This window comes from Mesoplodon bidens (genome assembly GCF_964165515.1).
Source record: "Mesoplodon bidens genome assembly, chromosome: 3".
Taxonomy (NCBI): domain Eukaryota; kingdom Metazoa; phylum Chordata; class Mammalia; order Artiodactyla; family Ziphiidae; genus Mesoplodon; species Mesoplodon bidens.
This window is the reverse complement of record NC_138178.1, coordinates 140,864,668-140,883,994: the sequence shown is the minus strand read 5'-3', so window position 1 is coordinate 140,883,994 and position 19,327 is coordinate 140,864,668. Positions and strand designations below refer to the sequence as shown.

General features: G+C 38.2%; 1 protein-coding gene across 11 annotated transcripts in view; it reads right to left on the bottom strand.

The window, feature by feature from the left end:
- Positions 1-19,327, bottom strand: part of SYNE2 (spectrin repeat containing nuclear envelope protein 2) — a 351,205-nt gene that overhangs the window by 241,428 nt on the left and 90,450 nt on the right. For all 11 annotated transcript variants that reach the window (XM_081228103.1, XM_081228110.1, XM_081228112.1 and 8 more), the window contains exons 7-11: positions 17,532-17,713; positions 12,627-12,823; positions 6,448-6,548; positions 4,623-4,724; positions 2,415-2,552 (exon numbers count right to left, since the gene is read on the bottom strand). In XM_081228103.1, coding sequence (XP_081084229.1) covers positions 2,415-2,552; positions 4,623-4,724; positions 6,448-6,548; positions 12,627-12,823; positions 17,532-17,713 — 720 coding nt within the window. The remainder of the gene's footprint in view (positions 1-2,414; positions 2,553-4,622; positions 4,725-6,447; positions 6,549-12,626; positions 12,824-17,531; positions 17,714-19,327) is intronic.

The following is a 19,327-nucleotide window of genomic DNA, read 5'->3' as shown; positions in this document are numbered from 1 at the left end:
ATCGCAGGCTTAAAATGAAATCATTTATTAAGATGCTATGAGATATCTGTGTCCTCAACCAATTGAACCAGAATCTGTCTGGATAGTATTGACTGTTATACACCTGATGACTTTAAAATCAATAAGTTTCATTTTGCAACACCAAGAAAATGAGCAGAACTCCACCTACGGAACAGATTTTCAAACTACTATCAATTTGTAGCACTTCATCTTGCAAAATAGTTCTTTTAATGGTTTTTCTCATTATTTTGGGTGATTTTTCCAAATCACAGGCAGCAAAATCAGACTGGGTCTTTTTGGCCTGGAACAGCCTGAACTATACAGACAGTATTTTCTTCCTCTCCTTCTGTTTTGTTGAGGATTTGTAACAGAGACTTCCTGCCCTTCACAGGGATCAGTTCTGTCAAACTGTGGTCGGAACAGAAGCTGAAATTGCAATGAGCACTGCCACTTGATGGGAAAATTTCTGAAGCTGCACTAGCTCTTCAAAATTAGGGATTGAGGGGCTTCCCTGGTGGCGCAGTGGTTGAGAGTCCGCCTGCCGATGCAGGGGACACGGGTTCGTGCCCTGGTCCGGGAGGATCCCGCATGCCGCGGAGCGGCTGGGCCCGTGAGCCATGGCCGCTGAGCCTGCGCGTCCGGAGCCTGTGCTCCGCAACGGGAGAGGCCACAACAGTGAGAGGCCCGCATACCACAAAAAAAAAAAAAAATTAGGGACTGAAAGGGTGGCTCTTTTAAGCCACTGTGCTAGTGTTTAACACACTATACAAATGGTATGATAAATATATTCTGAAAACAGAGTGTCGCTCTTGATGGCCAAGAGGCTTGAGCAAGAATTGGCAAACTTTTCCAGGGCCAAAGAGTATTTTTGACTTACAAACTGTACAATCTCTGTTGTAACTCTGTAAATTCACTAAAAGTCATTTAATTAGCCATTTAAAATGAGCAAATTCTATGATATGTAAATTATACCTCAACAAAGATGTTTAAAAAGAATGAAAGCAAAATAAAGACATTTAGACATCAAAGAAAACTAAGAGAATTTGCCATCCACAGATCTGCATTATGAGATAAGTTAAAGGAAGTTTTTCAAGCTGAACGGAAATGAGTTCAGATGGAAACTCAAATCTCTAAGGAGGAACGAAGAAAAATGGTAATGATAAATAGCTATATAGATATGAAAGACTAATTTTTTTCCTTAATTTCTTTAACATACATGACTGTTTTGAGCAAGAATGTATAACATGGTCTTGGGGACTTTAAAACATATGTTTGTGTCCTATATATATTTATATATAAAGCAACTAAGCATAAAAAATGAGAGATTTGATTGTAAGACTTCCACGTATTATAAGAAGTTGTACAATAACTTAGAAGTTGTAGAACTTTAAGTAGACTATAAAAATTTTATAATGTACATTGTAATCACAGTAAAAATTTGAAAGAGGTAGAGCCAAAAAGCCAATAGATAAATTAACATGGAATTCTAAAAATATTAACATAATCTAAAACAAGGCAGGAAAAGAAAGAATAGAGATACAAAAAACAGAGGGAATAAACAGAAAAAAAGCATAAGATGGTAAATCCACATTATCATACTGATATAAGATCAAGTAGACATGAAGAAAAATAGTCTTCCCAGAGATAAACAGGAATATTTCATAATGGTAAAAGTGTTGATTCACGAAGACATAACAATCATAAATGCACACACCTAATAACAAAGTCTTAAAATACATGATACAAAATTTGACTAAATTAAAGGAAGGATTCTACAGATTTTAATAGGTCTCTCCCAGAAATTGATAGAATACCTAGACAAAATGTCAGTCAAGACATAGATAATCTGAATGCTACCAACCACCTTGTCTTAATTGATATTTATAGAATACTATATCCAATAACTACAGAATACATGTTCCTTTCAAGTACAAATAGTATATATATACCATATTATCCTGGGCCATAACACAAGACTCAATAAATTTAAAACGACTGAAATCATACAGATATATTCAGACACACATACACACGTTCATCATTACACATTCTCTCTGGGTTTGTCCCTACCCACTTCAAGCATCTATTGATAGTGATACATGATACTGGTCCAAAGCAGAGAGGAGGTTGCATGTCAATCAGAATATGGATAATCTACTATGGCAAACCAAGAATTGATGGCAAATATAAAAACTTTGTATAAGCCCGCAATTTCTCTAAACAGAATGTTATAAATTCCTATTTCAATATCAACCACTACCCAAATGAGATCATGGAGAAAATATAATGCTCTCCCAACTTTCTGATGAAGCATCTACTCTGTCTTTTACAGAATTCCTCATGGAAGTCTAAAGTTCTCATCCAACAAACAAAGCTGCCCCGTGAAAATGTTCTAATCAACACAATACAGTAACCTGGCAGTTGAGACCATCCCAGGCTTCTCTCAACTTTAACTGATCTTCATTCAGTTCATCTAGATTCCTTGTTATCGACAGGACATCCAGAAAGCTTTTTTTTTCTTCATTGAATGACTCCAAAAAGGACAGCAGGCTCTACAATTAGAAGGGTATTTTAAAGACTGAAACGTTTAAACCAGTTTATAAAATGTAATTTGCTATTTGCAGGTCAATAATTGTAGGTTATATTTAAACTTTTACTTAGATAAAGGTAAAATTCCCTGAATTCAGGATCCTCTCACCAATCCAGTTTCTTTCTCCAGTGCACCCTCATGATCTGGGTGCCCCCATAGTGACACAGGTCACAGCTTGCGTCTCATGTCACTATGGTTGGATTTCTACTGGAATAGGGTAGCAAGGCCACCCAGCTCTAGAGGACAAATCATAATGCCCCATGGAAAATGTGAGTTTGTCCTCCCCAAATATGTGTTCACAACAAAATAAGAATGAGTAGAAGTGAGGATTATATGGCAGCAGTCATCATGTATAAATGGTTTTTGAAGTTTCCATGATTAACTAAGCTTGAGCCATTCTTCCCAAGTCATTTTATACAAACTTTAGAATATACTTTGTCTTTGCCCTCAAAAATTTAATAAATAAAGCTTATCTTGGTTTGTATTTGTGTGAAATATTGGTGTTTGAGTCATCAATTCCATAACTGTTATTTAAGATTACCCATAATTACTGGCCACATTTCTAATTAAATTTTGTGAACAAACTAAGGGATAAGTAATTTGATTCTTTCTGAGAATTAAAATAACTTCATAAAGGCTTTCATTTTAGAAACCTGAATCTGTGGTACATTAGGAAATGAAAGACAAGTGAGAGCAAGGCACTTCCTGTGGACGCTGAGCACCTTGTCAATGAAAAAAATTTCAGGCCAGAGCTAAGAGGCAAAAAGCACAAGAAGCCTATGCAGGAGAAAGGAAGATGAGAATGTCTTCCTTCCTTGATGGCTCCAATCCTAAAAGAATGGTGTGGCGAGCAAGTCACACAATCCACCGAATGTTAGTGTAGGAAAGACTGGATTCATCCGACTCCCTCTCTTAATCGATGTGGGGGATGAAGGTCTAGAAGTGCTAAGTGCTGTGTAGCCCCAGGAGTGTATCTCCTGGATGGAGACCAGGTGAAGGGCACAGTGTTGCACAGACTGGGTTCTAAGAAAGAAGACTGTGGAGCCCTCACTTTGGGTCCTGACAGTATCTTTCAAAATGGTGTGGGGAATAACTGCTTACCCTGGAGAAGCATCAAGACTAAAGAGAGCTCGGGCTTTGAATCCAGACTTCATTCCAGTCCCACCTCTACCTTTCAGTAGCTATATAACTTTAGATAAATCACTTAGTCCCTCTAAGTCTTGTTTGTCTTCATCTGTAAAACTGGAATAACCATGCCATACTCAGCAAGATGTTGTAACCTGAAAAACGCTTGTCAGCAGGTGCCTGATATATAGCAAATATTCAATACATGGTGACAGTAACAGTTGTCATTACTCCCAAAGGACACTTTGGTTGAAGCCCTGAACTGTAATTCTGGGATGGCTCCATTTCTGATTTCCTAATCTTTTTCCCTTCAATATTCATTCTGAAAAGCATGTTCTGCTCTAGACCTGGGATTGGAAAACGTGTACTATAAGATAAGTAAGATAGCAAACATATTGGGCTTTGTGGGCCATATGGTCTCTGCTGTAACTATTCAACAATGTGGTGAGAATGCAGCCACAAACAATACTTTAATGGGCATGGCTCTCATATAATATATATTATAATATGTAATATATAATACATAAGATAATGTATCCAATAACAATGTATTTACAAAAACAGGTGCTGGGGCCCAGAGACCAGTTTGCCAGTCCCCACTCTAAAACCTTACTACTCAAAGTTCTCTAAGGACCCCCAGCATCAGCACCATCTGGGAGCTTGTGGGAAATGCAGAATCTCAGGCCCCATCCCAGAACTACTGAGTTAGAATCTGTATTTTAACAAGGTTCCCCAGGTGATTCCTATGCACATTAAAATTTGAGAAGCTTGGTCCTTCTAACTCAACACTAAAACTTGGAGTTAATTTAGTATTTAAACAATTAACTCTGTAAGTTTTTTTCTAAAAACATCCTACTCTTCCCCAAGAGTAAACTACAAATAAATTACTGTTTAAAGTCATACTTACTTCATACTTCTTACAGTAGGTCTCATTTTCTGAATCCGTTAGCATTTTCTGTAGCTTTTTCTCTTGCAGAGTTAACCAGACCATAGCATCTTTCACCTTTCCCTGTAATTCACACACACACATTTAAAACTCTAGCCTAAATATACTTTGTGATTTTTTTAAACAATAAAATTAACAACTTCAAACATCAGTGAAATAGTGTAATCACTACACACCAATGACTCATTGTGCCAAAGAGGAATTTTGCCTGTTCATGTAACACCTTAAACTTTAAAATGGATTGAAACTACCATCTGAATATAACGTGCTAAAGAAACAGGGCAAGCAAGCCCCTATTTTTTTGGCTTACCCACTTTCATTATTCTTCCATTTTAGAGAACATTATTCTGAATTATTTATTTATAGTAGGCATTTCAGAATACTGCTTTCCAATAAATCTAAACATGGGTTAACAGATGTTTACATCTACTAAATATACTGACATCAAAAATATCTTGAACAATTTAAAGATCCTAAAAATAACACTACTAAAAGCTTTGGTTAAGCTATCCTATGGAATTGGGCAACAATTATTTCTTCTTTAGATTCTTGTTTAGGCGGTAAGCTTGCACACATTTGGAGGCAAATTTTACAGGCAGAGGATAAAGCAAAAGAAATTGCATCTTATTTCCATTCTCCTTTAACCTTCCTTTACTTTTTTCCTTCTATTAAGCAACAGTGCTTTCTATATATTTTTGCAACTGATTTCATGGACAGTTGAATTTTTAGTTTTATTTTTTGATAAGAAAATTAATTAGAAAACAGGAGCTCCTCAGCAGGTCAGAAATAAGTGAAGTGTATTATAAGCCCGTGTCTCAGCTTGAGTCTCTCTTCCAGAGTCAGCAACAATCTGGCTTGGTGCCTCAAACATAACAGTTGGAAAAACATAGGCCTAAATTTTATGTCAAAGCAAATGTGACTATATGACTACATGTTTACATGTCTGAGGAAGTAGTTTAAATTTTAAAATAATATTCAAAAACATTTTACTAAACTCACAGCACTCATTCATCTTTATAGATGCAGAAAAAATGTTTATTTTCAGCTCAGTGATTTTTAAGAAATTTCCACCCACAATATTCTGTGCAACTGACTGAAAGTCAAAGGAAAAAATTGAATAAACAAATGGCAGTCTGATGGTAATTCAACAGTATCTCAACAAACAAGGATTAAGAGTGGAACACAATGCTTCTGTTTATATGGATTATATGATTCCATTTATACTAAGCTAAAGAACAGGTAAAATGGAAATATGCTAAAATTAGATTGTGATGATGGTTGCACAACTATGTAAACATACTAAAAACCATTGATCGTAAATTTTAAATGACTTAATTTACAGTATATGAATTGTATCTCAATAAAGCTGATAAAAATTACAATAGACAAAAATCTGATATCTCTAGACTTTTTTAAAAGCCTGCTAAACTTAATTTGTCCTATATAGTACGTATCTAAATGCTGTTTTAGATAATTCAACAAAGTTTAATAAACTACCACTTTTAACTTTAAAAAACCAAGCAAAACTAATCTATAGTGAAAGAAATTGGAATATTGGTTGCTTCAGGTGGAGGAGTACAGACAGAAGAGAGGCACAATGGAACAATCTGGGTAATAGAAATGTTTTACATCATGATTAAAGTATGGTTATATGGGGTGTGCATTTGCCAAAACTCACTGAACTGCACATTTAAGTTCTGTGTGCAAATTATGCCTCAATGCCAAAAATTAAACTATTAGTAGGGTACCAAAAAAATGAGCTTGATTTGTACTTATAAAGACATACCTGGGCTTTATCTCCAGTCCCAGGTGCAGCCTTTGAATACTGCAGAAACTGTGCCACATAGGTCATGATTGACTTTTCATCAGGATTAACAACATCCACATCTGCAAGATATGCCACACTATCAGTCAGCTATAGGTGTGATTTACTATAATTAATACTCAAGAACAGTATTGAAATGAACTTGAAATGAACCAAAATAGTCAACCAGCCAAGCAATCTCTGCTCACTCGCCCTTGCACCAAGGTTATGCAGTGGTTAAGAGCTTAGATCCAGAGTGAGATGGAGCTGGGTCGAATCCTGGCAGGAGTATTGCACAGCCTTAGTTTCCTAATAATAAAATGTCACTGTATATGTTGTATGTATGAGGGCAAGAGTAGTCAGGGAAGGTGGATAGGAGAAAGGAAAGCCTTCCTCTTTCTGGTGACACAGTGCAGAAAGTCCTCCAGGAATGCAGAAACATAGAGCAACAGGAATCCACTCCTGACACATTGGTCTCAGCATTTGTGCAGTAAAGCATTTCCAAAAGTATATGTTGTATACAAGATTTGTTCAAGACATCCACAAGATTTTATTCATTCATTTGTGGAGCAAATACATTTACTGAGAGCCTTCTATGGACCAATCTTTGTTTTGCATTAAAAGAGCCCATGGTGAAATAAATTTGGAAAATGCTGATTTAAACAAAGTTAAAAATATTATAAATTCATTAAGTACAGAACATCTCCAGGCATATAATAAATTAAGTAGATCACAAAATCACAAAGAAGAGATTACAATATGTTACAGACAAAATGAACACATAATTTGGGGATGTCTTTTGCTACTCCACCAAAACAACCAATGATGATATTGACAAGGAAATCTGTGTTTATTTATTAATTCTGTTAAATGCAATTCAACACATATTTATAGAGAGCCAACAAATGCAGGTCACAAGCAGGATATGTAAGACTCAGTCCTTGCCCTTATGGGCTTATGTTTCATCCCTTCATTCAGCAAGTAGATGCTAGATGCCTTAAGACATTATCTGCCCCTTGAGGAGCCTGCAGTTAGGAGAAAAACAAATAAACAAATACAACACACTATGCATGCAAGCATGTTTACTGGGCCCAGTGAGTGCTCTAAGTCAGTTGAGGGAGGAATTGAATCTAATCTATAACCAAATGATAAAACCCAAGGCAGTAAGCACATTAAACATATCAATAAAGAGCTGGGGGCCTCCCTGGTGGCGCAGTGGTTGAGAGTCCGCCTGCTGATGCAGGGGATACGGGTTCGTGCCCCGGTCTGGGAGGATCCCATATGCCGCGGAGCGGCTGGGCCCATGAGCCATGGCCGCTGGGCCTGCGCATCCGGAGCCTGTGCTCCGCAACGGGAGAGGCCACAGCAGTGAGAGGCCCGCGTACCGCAAAAAGAAAAAAAAAATAAATAAATAAAGAGCTGGGAGTAGGGATTCCGTAAAGAAAGGATCCCTAAGAGTTAAGTTATTCTATCTTTTATTGAAAAAAGTATAAATATCAAGAGATACATAAAATAATGATACTGGCTTAGCTGGATACCTCTCTTTTAAATTTTCTCATTGTATATGAGGCTATGCATAATGATTAAATGTGTTAACAAAATTGTGTCAAAAGATAATTCCCGGGCTTCCCTGGTGGGGCAGTGGTTGAGAGTCCGCCTGCCGATGCAGGGGATGCAGGTTCGTGCCCCGGTCCGGGAAGATCCCACATGCCGCGGAGCGGCTGGGCCCCTGAGCCGTGGCCGCTGAGCCTGCGCATCCGGAGCCTGTGCTCCGCAACGGGAGAGGCCACAACAGTGAGAGGCCCGCGTACGGCAAAAAAAAAAAAAAAAAAAAAGATAATTCCCTTATTCAAGTATGACTGTGGTATTCGGTTTGCATAAATAATCATGATGGGGACTTCCCTGGTGGTCCAGTGGTTAAGAATACGCCTTCCAATGCAGGGGACGCAGGTTCAATCCCCAATCGGTGAACTAAGATCCCACATGCCTCGGAGCAACTGAGCCCGTGTGCCCCACAACTACTGAGCCTGCATGCTCTAGAGCCCGCTTACCACAACTAGAGAGAAGCCCGCACACTGCGATAAAAGATCCTGCATGCCACAATGAAGATACCGCGTGCCGCAACTAAGACCTGATGCTGCCCAATTAATTAATTAATTAATTTTAAAAATTAAAACTAAAAAAAAAGGTCCCCCCTCTCTTTAAAAAAAAATCATCACGTATTTCATGTTTTTGAGCTATTATTTAAGCTATGTAAAATGAATTATGGGCAATCATTTACAAAGTGGAAATTTGTTTTCATTAAATTGTCTGTTCCACTAATTGCCTAGTTATTTTCACATACTAAAATAGAGAAAATAGTTTACACTAATAATAAAGACTTGGTGAATCACAATGAAAGAAGTGTTAAAAGAAAACACAGAAATAGGGAATAGAGTACAGCATGGGGGGAAATGAAGAAATTTTGAAAAGATAATGAAAAGACAAAAAGGTTCTTTCCTTTTTGGGCAAAAAAAAGGGGGGGTGGAAAGGAGGGAGAAAAAACAAAGAGATGGGGGAAAGTTAAACAAGCAGAATTATTAACAAGCAACATGAAGCCAAACTAATGACAAACCTGATATACAGAAACATGAAATCATTAGGCTAACTGTGAACTTGGGAATATCACATAATTAACTCTTATAAAAACAACTGAGGTCCAAAAAGGCTAGAAACCAGTAGCAACAAGCACACCTAGCACCCAGATCTTGGTTTCTAATACCATTCTTCAGTAAAAGGAACGAGGGCTCCTTGGAGGAATGGTTGATCCAAGACTACAGTAGGAAGTATACAAGATGAGCCTGGAGCATCTTGTAGTGCCAAAACAAACAAGCCAACCCCACACTGAGGATATGGCAAAGGAGCACAGGAGCTGACTGAAAGAGCTCTCAATAGCCAAAACTCAGAGGTATAAAATTTTTTTTTAATTTGAGCAATAAAATAAACAAAGTAGCATTGGATTACAACCCAAAGTATAAAAAAAATCCATGAATCTACACTGATACAAATAAATAGTTAGATAAGTAAATAAATGGAGGAGAAGAGACAAATCTCCTGTGCAGAATTCCAAACAATTTATGTAGCTAAACTGCCCTCAAGGAGAGTGAGCATAACTCTCCTAAGTGTGAGCTGTGCATAGTGACTTCCCTGCAAAGAGTACAGTACGGAAAGGGGGGAAACAAAGAGTAACTTCACAGTGGGGAAACCTGACAAACACTATCTCAGCCAGGCGATCAACGTCAACAACAACAGTGATGTCAAGTTGGCATTAAGAGAAAAAGCATAACACAAATTCCAGCATCTACAAAATACCTGACCAGTAATCCTCAAAACTGTCAAGTCATCAAAAATTTTTTAAAATGGTCTGAGAAATTGTCACAGTCAAGAGGAGCCCAAGGAGACATGATGACTAGATGTAACATATCCTGGATGGGATCCTGAAGAGAAAAAGGGCATTAGGGGAAAACAAAGAAAATGTGAATCGAGTATTGCCTTTATTATATCAATACTGGTTCATTAATTGTAACAAATATACTGTATTAATGTAAGATGCTAACAATAGGGAAAATTGGGTGTGGGGTATATGGGAACCTACTGTACTGTCTTCCCAATTTTCCTATAAATCTAAAACTGTCCTAAAAAATAAAGTATGTCTAAAAATAAAAAATTTTTGTCATTATTTTTAACAATAAGTGCTGCAACATGGATGAACTTTGAACATTCTGCTAATTTAAAGAAGCCAGGGACTTCGCTGGTGGCGCAGTGGTTAAGAATCCACCTGCCATTGTAGGGAGCATGGGATCGAACCCTGGTCTGGGAAGATCCCACATGCTGCGGAACAACTAAGCCCATGTGCCACAACTACTGAGCCCGCGTGCCACAACTACTGAAGCCCGCATGCCTAGATCCTGTGCTCTGGAACAAAGAGAAGCAACCGCAGTGGGATGCCTGTGCACCGCAACGCAGAGCAGCCCCCGCTCATGCAACTAGAGAAAGCCCGCATGCAGCAACAAAGACCCAACGCAGCCAAAGGTAAATAAATAAATTTATAAAATAAATTAAAAAAAAAATAAGCCAGTCACAAAAGACCACATATTGTATGATTCCGTTCATGTTAAATCTCCAGAATTGGCAAATCTATAGAGACAGAAAGTAGATTGCCTAGGGCTGTGTGGGGGGATGGGGGATGGGGGAAATGGGGAGGGACTGCTAATGGGCTCGGGGTTTATTCTGGGGGGTGATGAAAATGTTCTAAATTTGATTATGATGATGGTTGCAAAATTTTGTGAATATACTAAAAACCATTCAATTGTACAGTTAAATGGGTAAACTGTATGGTATGTGAATTATATTTCAATACAGCATTTAAAACCAGAAAGGTTAAGTGACAAAGCCACAGTCACTCAGTCAGTGGTGTGCTCACAGCAGCTTGAGAGCTGATTGTTTAACAATTGACTTATGAAACTGCTGAAAATTTTAGTCAGCATTAAAATTTAAATTCTATAAATGCATAATTACATACATTATATTAAACCAAAGGTAATAAATACTTAAAACACATCACTTCCCAAGCATTTCACTGCATTTTACTAATATCCACACCTCTAAGGTTATGTCTATTGTATCTGTATGACAGAAATTATAATGGTGTGCTACTGTGCATCTTTTCCCAATGTATTCAGTGACTTCACATTGGTGGCAAGATTTATACCACAGAAAATCAGCAGATGAGGGCTTGATTTGCTGTTTTGTTGAGTGCCAAGAAAAGGATGGAGATATTGTTAACAATGCAGGTTAATCTTAAAAGCATGTCCTGTCTATAGCTGTCAAATTGTGAATGGAACAAAAATCGAATTCTTCCAGTATTCTCCCAGCAAAGAAGTCATTCACATCACTGAAGAACAAGTGCAGATCTGACATACCTCTTTGCTGTTGCACTTACTCATTAATGCAAAGGAAGTTATCCACCAACACGTATGTCAGAACTGCACTGGTTCAGCAACTGCACCTTAAGTTGGCTACAGATTGATACAAGAGTTTGGCAAAAATCAACAAAAGCATTTGGGGGCTATATGGAAGTTATAATAAAGTACATCATATATTTTATTATTATTTGTAAACTGTGTGCTACACATCATTTATGTTTGTAAAATTTATAATAGACATGTATATGTACACACACACACTGTTTCAGAGAGCCTAACATTAAACATTGACCTACACACCCCTGTTGTAGAGCTGAGACTAGAATTTGTATCTCTTGACCTGTTAGTTCATTATAACTTTCACTAACCCTACATGCCTTTTTTATGACCTTACTGGGTTGTTTTTTTTTTAGCAAGCTTTGGGCAAATTACGAAACAACACAATCCAAAGTAAAGTTCTTTTCCAGAAGAATTGAATTATTTAAATCTTAATTTTATGAAGTTAAAGTATAACCTGATAATTATCTCTTTGAATATAGACAGTATTTAGGATTTCGCTTATGTTGTTAACAATCCAACAAAATTATTATTATTATTTTGGCCGCTTCGTGCGGCATGCGGCGTGCAGCACACGGGATCTTAGTTCCCTGAGAAGGGATCAAAACTGCACCCATTGGAAGCGCACAGTCTTAACCACTGGACCACCAGGGAAGTCCCTAACAATCCAACAAAACTGATTTAGCACATTCAATGGCAAAGCTGAGCCAGCCATAGAGAGAGAAAAAACAGAAAAAGCAGTTTCTGTCCTCATAGAGGCTCAGCTTTAACTAGGGGGAGGGAATAGGAAAGGGGACATAGATAACCCACTCAAAGAAATATCTTACTTGAGATATTTTAGAAAAGAATAATAGAATCAAGGAGGACGAAATATAGAACACAATAAAAGAAAATTAAGACAAAGACTCAAAATTATTCCCCAAAACAGCATTGTTTGGTTTCAGCTGTGACATCCTCCCTGCAATTACTGAGGTTAACTAACTGGCAGGAATTCTTAATTTCATGAAACTTAATAAAGAGTTTAAAGTTAAACCCTTCAGGACTAAAATATAATGCTGTTATGTTTGCTCATATGTGGGTACTGTTTTCAAATCCACTTCACACTGGACATTGTTTTACAAAGAAAGAAGCTTCTTTTACCTTCTGGTTCCAGCATTTTGGGGATTTTTAATTCTCGTTCTGCAATTCTGAAGGCCTCTTTCAGATTGTCTCTGTTGGATCTATGCTTCACACTCTTCATGTCGATCAGGTCTGGTCGCAAGGCATGAATGACAGCCAAAAAAGCCATCCCATTTCTCCAGCTTGCCTTAAAATCTGTCACACTGACAGACTCAAACCTATGACAAAAGAATAAAAACACGATAAACACTATCTAAAAGACTATATCAGAGCACCTCCACTCTATTCATCAGGAATTAAAACTAATTTCTGCCAATCACATAAATCAAATCAATCCTTCTAGGAATATATTTTATTTGAACCATGGGGTCAAATTAAAGTAAAATGCCAAGTGTGATGAGGCTCGCGACGCTCCAGAGCACTGCTTCTCAAAGCATGGCCCCGGCAGCAGCAGCGTCACGTGGCTGTACGTGCTCGAAATGCAAATTCTCAGGCCCAACCCCAGGTCCAATGAATCACACTCTGGAAATGCGCCTGAAATCTGTCTTACAAGCCCTTCACGTGACAATTCTCACTCGAGTTTAATGCTCTTCATTCAGCAATCCGTTGGCTCAAGACTAAGCTGGGCCTCTACTAATTGTTAAATTCCTTTCACTAGAGGGACTAATTTTATTTCTCACTGGAAACAATTAAATGATACATTGTGCCAAGTCAGTGGCCAATAGCTCATTGAATAGATAGACCTTGTCACTACTCTGCTTAGAACCGGTCATCAGGAATGAATGCATAAACAAAATGTGGTGTGTTCATACAATAAAATATCATTCAGCCCTAAAAAGTAAGGAAATTCTGAGATATGCTACAACATGGATGAAACTATTTTATTATTATGCTGAATGAAATAAGCCAGTCACAAATGGACAAATGTTATATGATTACACTCTCTTAAGGTACCAAACAGAGTGAAATTCACTGATAAAGAAAGTAGACCTCTGGTGGCCAGGGGAAGGCTGAGGGGAGGGAGGAATAGGGAGGGGAGGTGTTAGATACAGAGTTTCAGTTTTGCAAGATGAAAAAAGTTCTGCAGACAGATAGCAGGTATGGTTACACAACTGTGAATGTACTTAATGTCACTGAACTGTACTCTTAAAAACTGTTAAAGTGGTAAAAAATTTTGTTATGTATATTTTATCACAATAAAAAAGTTATTTAAAGAAAACCCATCATAGCGTGTCATTATATTTAGAATAACATCTCACAGTCTGGCCCACAAGGCCAGACAAGCTTTGTTTCCTGCTTACCTCTCCCACCTTTACATCTCTCCTCTCTTACAATGTTGCAGTATGTGGCTAGACCATACTGACTCCATTTTGTCAGCTCCATCTTAGGCCCGCAGTCCTACCCCCCTGTTCTCTCTGCATGACCAAGCTTTAGCCTGCTCACAAGGAATGTGCCCAAGCCAGATAAGTTCCCCATCTGATATGAAAACTGCAAGAATGCCTTTTGCTGACACAGATGGTTAATGGTCATGAGACCCCAGGGAGAGGAAAAACCCCTGGTTCCTGTTGGTGCAGACATACTTCTCCCTTCATAGTCAGATTCTGTTTTAGCTTTGGCCCCTTTAAATCTCCCTGTATCCCTTTTGAGGGCATGGAGTGAGTGCAGCTCTGAATGCCTCTGGATCCTTGTCTGCCTGATCCTGCCTATAAGTTACCCACAATAAATTTCATAACTGCACTTTATGGAGTTGCCTGTTTCATTCTTCAGCCTTAAAGTTCCTTCTCAGTTCAGAGGACATTATTCAATATCTCCACCTTCCAACATGCAGTAACATTGGCTTCATTTCTTCTTCTCCACAGCCTTTTTAATCCTTCTGCCTGGACACTCTTTCTCCCAGAGATTCATACACCTAAAGCCTTCTCCTTCAGGTCTCAGCTCAAAGGTCTCCTCCTCAGAAAGACGTACACACTACTATATGTTAAATAGATAACCAACAAGGACCTACTGTATAGCACAGGGAACCATATGCTCAATATCTTGTAATAACCTATAATGGAAGAGAATGTAAAAAAAGAATATACATATTTATATATATATGTATAACTGAATTACTTTGCTGTACATCTGAAACTAACACAACATTGTAAATCAACTATATTTCAATAAAAATTTTTAAAAAAAGAAAGGCACTCCATGACCACCTACGATAAGGGCACCCTCTTCCTTATCCTTGACATTCTCAACCATATCATAAGTCCTTCCTAACTTTATGGCCAACTATAATTATCATATTTATTCATGTGCCTTTCCCACTAAGGTGCAAGCCCCTTGAGAAAAGGGGCCCTTTCTTTCTTGCCCATCATGTTAGACTCACCCACCCTGCAAACAGTGCCTGACATAAAAAGGTGCTTAACATATATATCTCAAACCACTCAATTTGTGTTCAATAAGAGATCACTGAAGATTTTGTAAAAGCATACAGTTGCCTACAAAGTGTGGGAAATATTCAAGAACAACTATAGTTTCCTTTAATATCCCATAAAAACACAAGGAAATTCAATGGACTAATTTAAGTATACATCAAAAGTATACATGATAAAAGCTACTCAAGAAATAATCTGCTTCAGATGACCTGGGCTTTCCTGGATCCCTTAGGAAAAATGCCTAAACTATGATTATGACAAACTACATAGTAGGCAGTGATTTTCAGGTCGTTTAACAAACACACATATGGTGCCCGTTGTGTCCAGAAACTGTTGCAAATGTTTTTTTTAAAAAAACACAATTCTTGTAATGCACATAATAACCCTATGAAGTGTTAGTATTGTCCACGTTTTATGATTAAGGAAACTTGAACACACGAGATTAAGTGTCTAAGGCTACCAGTTAGAAAGTGCTGGGAGCCAGAATTCAAAACCTGGTATTCCAGCTTCAGCGTGCGCGTGTAAGTACTCAACTAAATTGATGGCTACGGGGGGTGGCGGTGGGGCTGAGAGCGGGGCCGGACCCACCAGAGCGCTAAGGGGGCCAGAGCCGGCTCAGGGTCGACCAGCAGGCACCACGCTCCATACAGCACCAGGCTGGGAACTCAGCTCTGCCCTGAGGGGCCAAAACAAGTGCCATACAGAACGTGCTGCTACCGGGCCTTGGAGAGGGCGGGGCTGGCTCCAGAGTGACTGGCAGGGTCTAGGCTCATGCAGACATCACAAATGGGGGCCCAATTCATCTCCTTCAGAAATAAAAAAAAATACCACATATTTCTTACAACATAGCCTTACATCTGAGCCCTAGAGAATCACAGAATATTCAAACAAAAGTCACCCAGTAATACCACCAATGACAGCCAAAACTAGAATAAACTCCTGACGAAATACTTAAGAATTACCTACTACATCTTAGTACGTTTAGCATAAGCTCTATAGTTGAAAAATAAGGACGGACATGGGGAAAAGGTAAACCTTGGTAAAATATATGGACTTTGAAAGGGTTTGAAGCGTATTTAAGCATAAGTGAAACAAATCTGAATATGGTGTAATAATGCTCTTCACACATGCTATATTTTGGATTTTAAAAATTTAGGAAACTGAAGTAAAATTATCTCCAGGAAATTCAAGAAAAAGTTCATTTAATATACTTAAAACCTGTAAGATATGCATGTATATTTGTGCCCCCTCACAGAATACAGAGGATGAATGACAACTACAGAAAGTTAAGGCAGAAATTAACATCTTAGCCTTTCATTAGGAAGCAGTTACTCAGAAGGCCAACATTTGAGAGGGCTTAGCAACATTTTTATGCCTCTGTTTATCTGGACAATGCTATGATGTGACAAAGAATGCCTTTTGAACTCTATAGGTCTTTTTGTGGTGGATCTCCTGCATCCTAATTCCTTATTTTCCTAAACTCCATCCAAGCAGTTGGCTAAATTGAAAAAGTAAATGTATCCCAAGAGCAGAAAACATTTTCCTATGTAAAAAAGAAATTATAGTGGGAGGAATTGGGAGACTGGGATTGACACATATACATTATTGACACTATGTATAAAATAGACAACTGATGGGAACATACTGTATAGCACAGGGAACTCTACCTAGTGCACTGTGGTAACCTAAATGGGAGGGAAGTCCAAAAGGGAGGGCATAACTACATGTGTATGGCTGATTCATTTTGCTGTGCATTGGAGGCTAACACAACACTGAAAAGCAACCATACTCCAATAACAATTAATAATAAAAAAAACTAAAAAAAAAAAAGAAATTATAAGCATTAACTTCCCTTTATCATCTCCTTTTTTTAAAACACCTACTCTCTTGTTTCTTTGTTTCCTAATTGAGCTACGAGTTTCTAAACAATGGGGACCATGGTCTTTCATGCAGCCCTACAGAGTTCCAAGGGATAATTTTATGAGTTGGCTACTTATTCACTCATTTTTCATTCATCCACTCAACACATTTATGGAGCACCTACCAAGAACACATATTAGGCTAAAATTAAGGGAATACACAGTCAACTAAGATAGAGTCCCGACTTTTAAAGAGCTTCTAGTATGGCAAAACTTTTTGAATCTAAATCCACCTTCCAGATGCATAGGGGAATTGTGCCTAAAGAAAAAAGATATTTAAAGACTACTTAATTTGTACACAGTAATAGGCCACCTATACATTGGGTGTGGGAGTGAGGTAAGTTACCCAGATGATACCACCTTCTGGTCTTCAAAACCAAGTGTGGCTGAGCTCACAGAGGTCCACATATGGAAGATTCAGTGTGAGAGGAAGGGGGAGAGTGAGCATTTTCTTTTTATGAGAGGGAAGTGTTCAGGTGGGTGTTATTCCTATTTGGCCTGATTTTCAGACCTGGAGGTTGGTAAGGTTGTGTTGGTGGGTACAGCTGCCCTGTGTGTCTCCTCTGGTGGAGCAAACTACTTACATGGCACATTGCTCCTGAGCCCACTGGAGAAGAGCCTTCTTTGCAGACATCTGCCATCTTTCTTGGACTTTGGAGCATTTCTTAGCTGGAGGACTTGAGGTAGGAGATGAGTCGACCACACTCACACTGTCCAGGGAAGGTTGATTGTAATTGCAAGAAAGAGTCCGGGCAAGCTCCTCAATCTAAGGAAGACATAATAATCGTTAACGTGTATGGAATCATAGGTTAGCAGCATTGAGGCAAAACCTTCAGCCAGAACAAGACTTAAAAATTATCGTGTAACAGTGACAATTTACTCATGGTGAAATGAGCACTGGACAAACCTTTGAATAACAGCATTTGCCATCTGGGGCTACACACTGGCTTTTGGGACTTGCTCTCACCCAAGCATGTGGCGTTCCACATCAAGGGCAGGCATCTATTCACCCCCTGCAGCATGCTTATAGAGCACTTCACTGGTGCTCCACCTCTGTCCATCTAAACTGAACTGAGCCAAACTGAACTGCTAGTCGAGAATCTCTCTGGAGAGACTGGGTCAATTAAAAGGCATCCTTGATTGTAAACCATTAACAAATATATATACAGGAAAAAATAGTCAAACATGAAGAGGTAAATCCCAAGCAAGAAAAAACTGCCCTTAAGTATATGAAAAATAACTTCACTAGTCATTTCAGAAATCTAAATATATACAGCAAGAGAACAGTTTTCTCATACATAACACAGGCAAAAATTTTTTAAAGGTAACAGTCAGTGATGGTGTGACTACCAGAAACTGGAAACACGTAAATTGGTTTGGATTTTTTTGGAGGGCAGTATGATAATACCTACAGAAAACATTAAAAGATAAATCCAGGGCTTCCCTGGTGGCACAATGGTTGAGAGTCTGCCTGCTGATGCAGGGGACACGGGTTCGTGCCCCGGTCCAGGAAGATCTCACATGCCACGAAGCAGCTAGGCCCATGAGCCATGGCTGCTGAGCCTGCATGTCCGGAGCCTGTGCTCCGCAACGGGAGAGGCCACAACAGTGAGAGGCCCACGTATCGCAAGCAAAAAACAAAACAAAACAAAAACAAAACAAAAAGATAAATCCAGAAACATAATAGAAGTATTACTGAAAGATGTACACTTCTTTCAATGATTGACAGACTCACCAGATAACCAATAATAGTAGGTGTGACCAATACAATGAACAAATTTGATCTGGTTGGCATACCCCATTGCACCTAAAATGGCAGAATCAACATTCTTTCCCAGTGCATATAGAATATTTACCAAAATTGACCATGCTGAGCCATAAAGCAAGCCACAGCAATTTTGAAGGACTGAAATAATTCAGATTATATTTTCCAACCACACTGAAATTAAGCTAGAAATCAGTACTAGTGAAGATACAACAAACCTCCAAATATTTGGAAATTAAGCCATAGATTGTGATAGAACCCATGGGTCAAATGAGAAATCATAATGAAAATTTGAAAGTATTTTGAACAGAACAAAAATGAAAATGTTATATTCATGGGTTAAAAGATGCATTATTTAAAAGATGTCAGCTTTTTCCAAATGATTCTATACATTCAATCAATCCTCATTAAAATTCCAGCAGTTGCATGTGTGTAAATTAACATTACTTATAAAATTTGTATGACTATCAAATCAACATGTTATATACCTTAAGCTTACACAATGGTATATGTCAATTACATCTCAAAAAATATATATACGGAAATACAAAGAGCAAAAAAGCCAAGATAATCTTGAAGAATGAGTTGGACAACCACACTCTCAGATATCAAGAC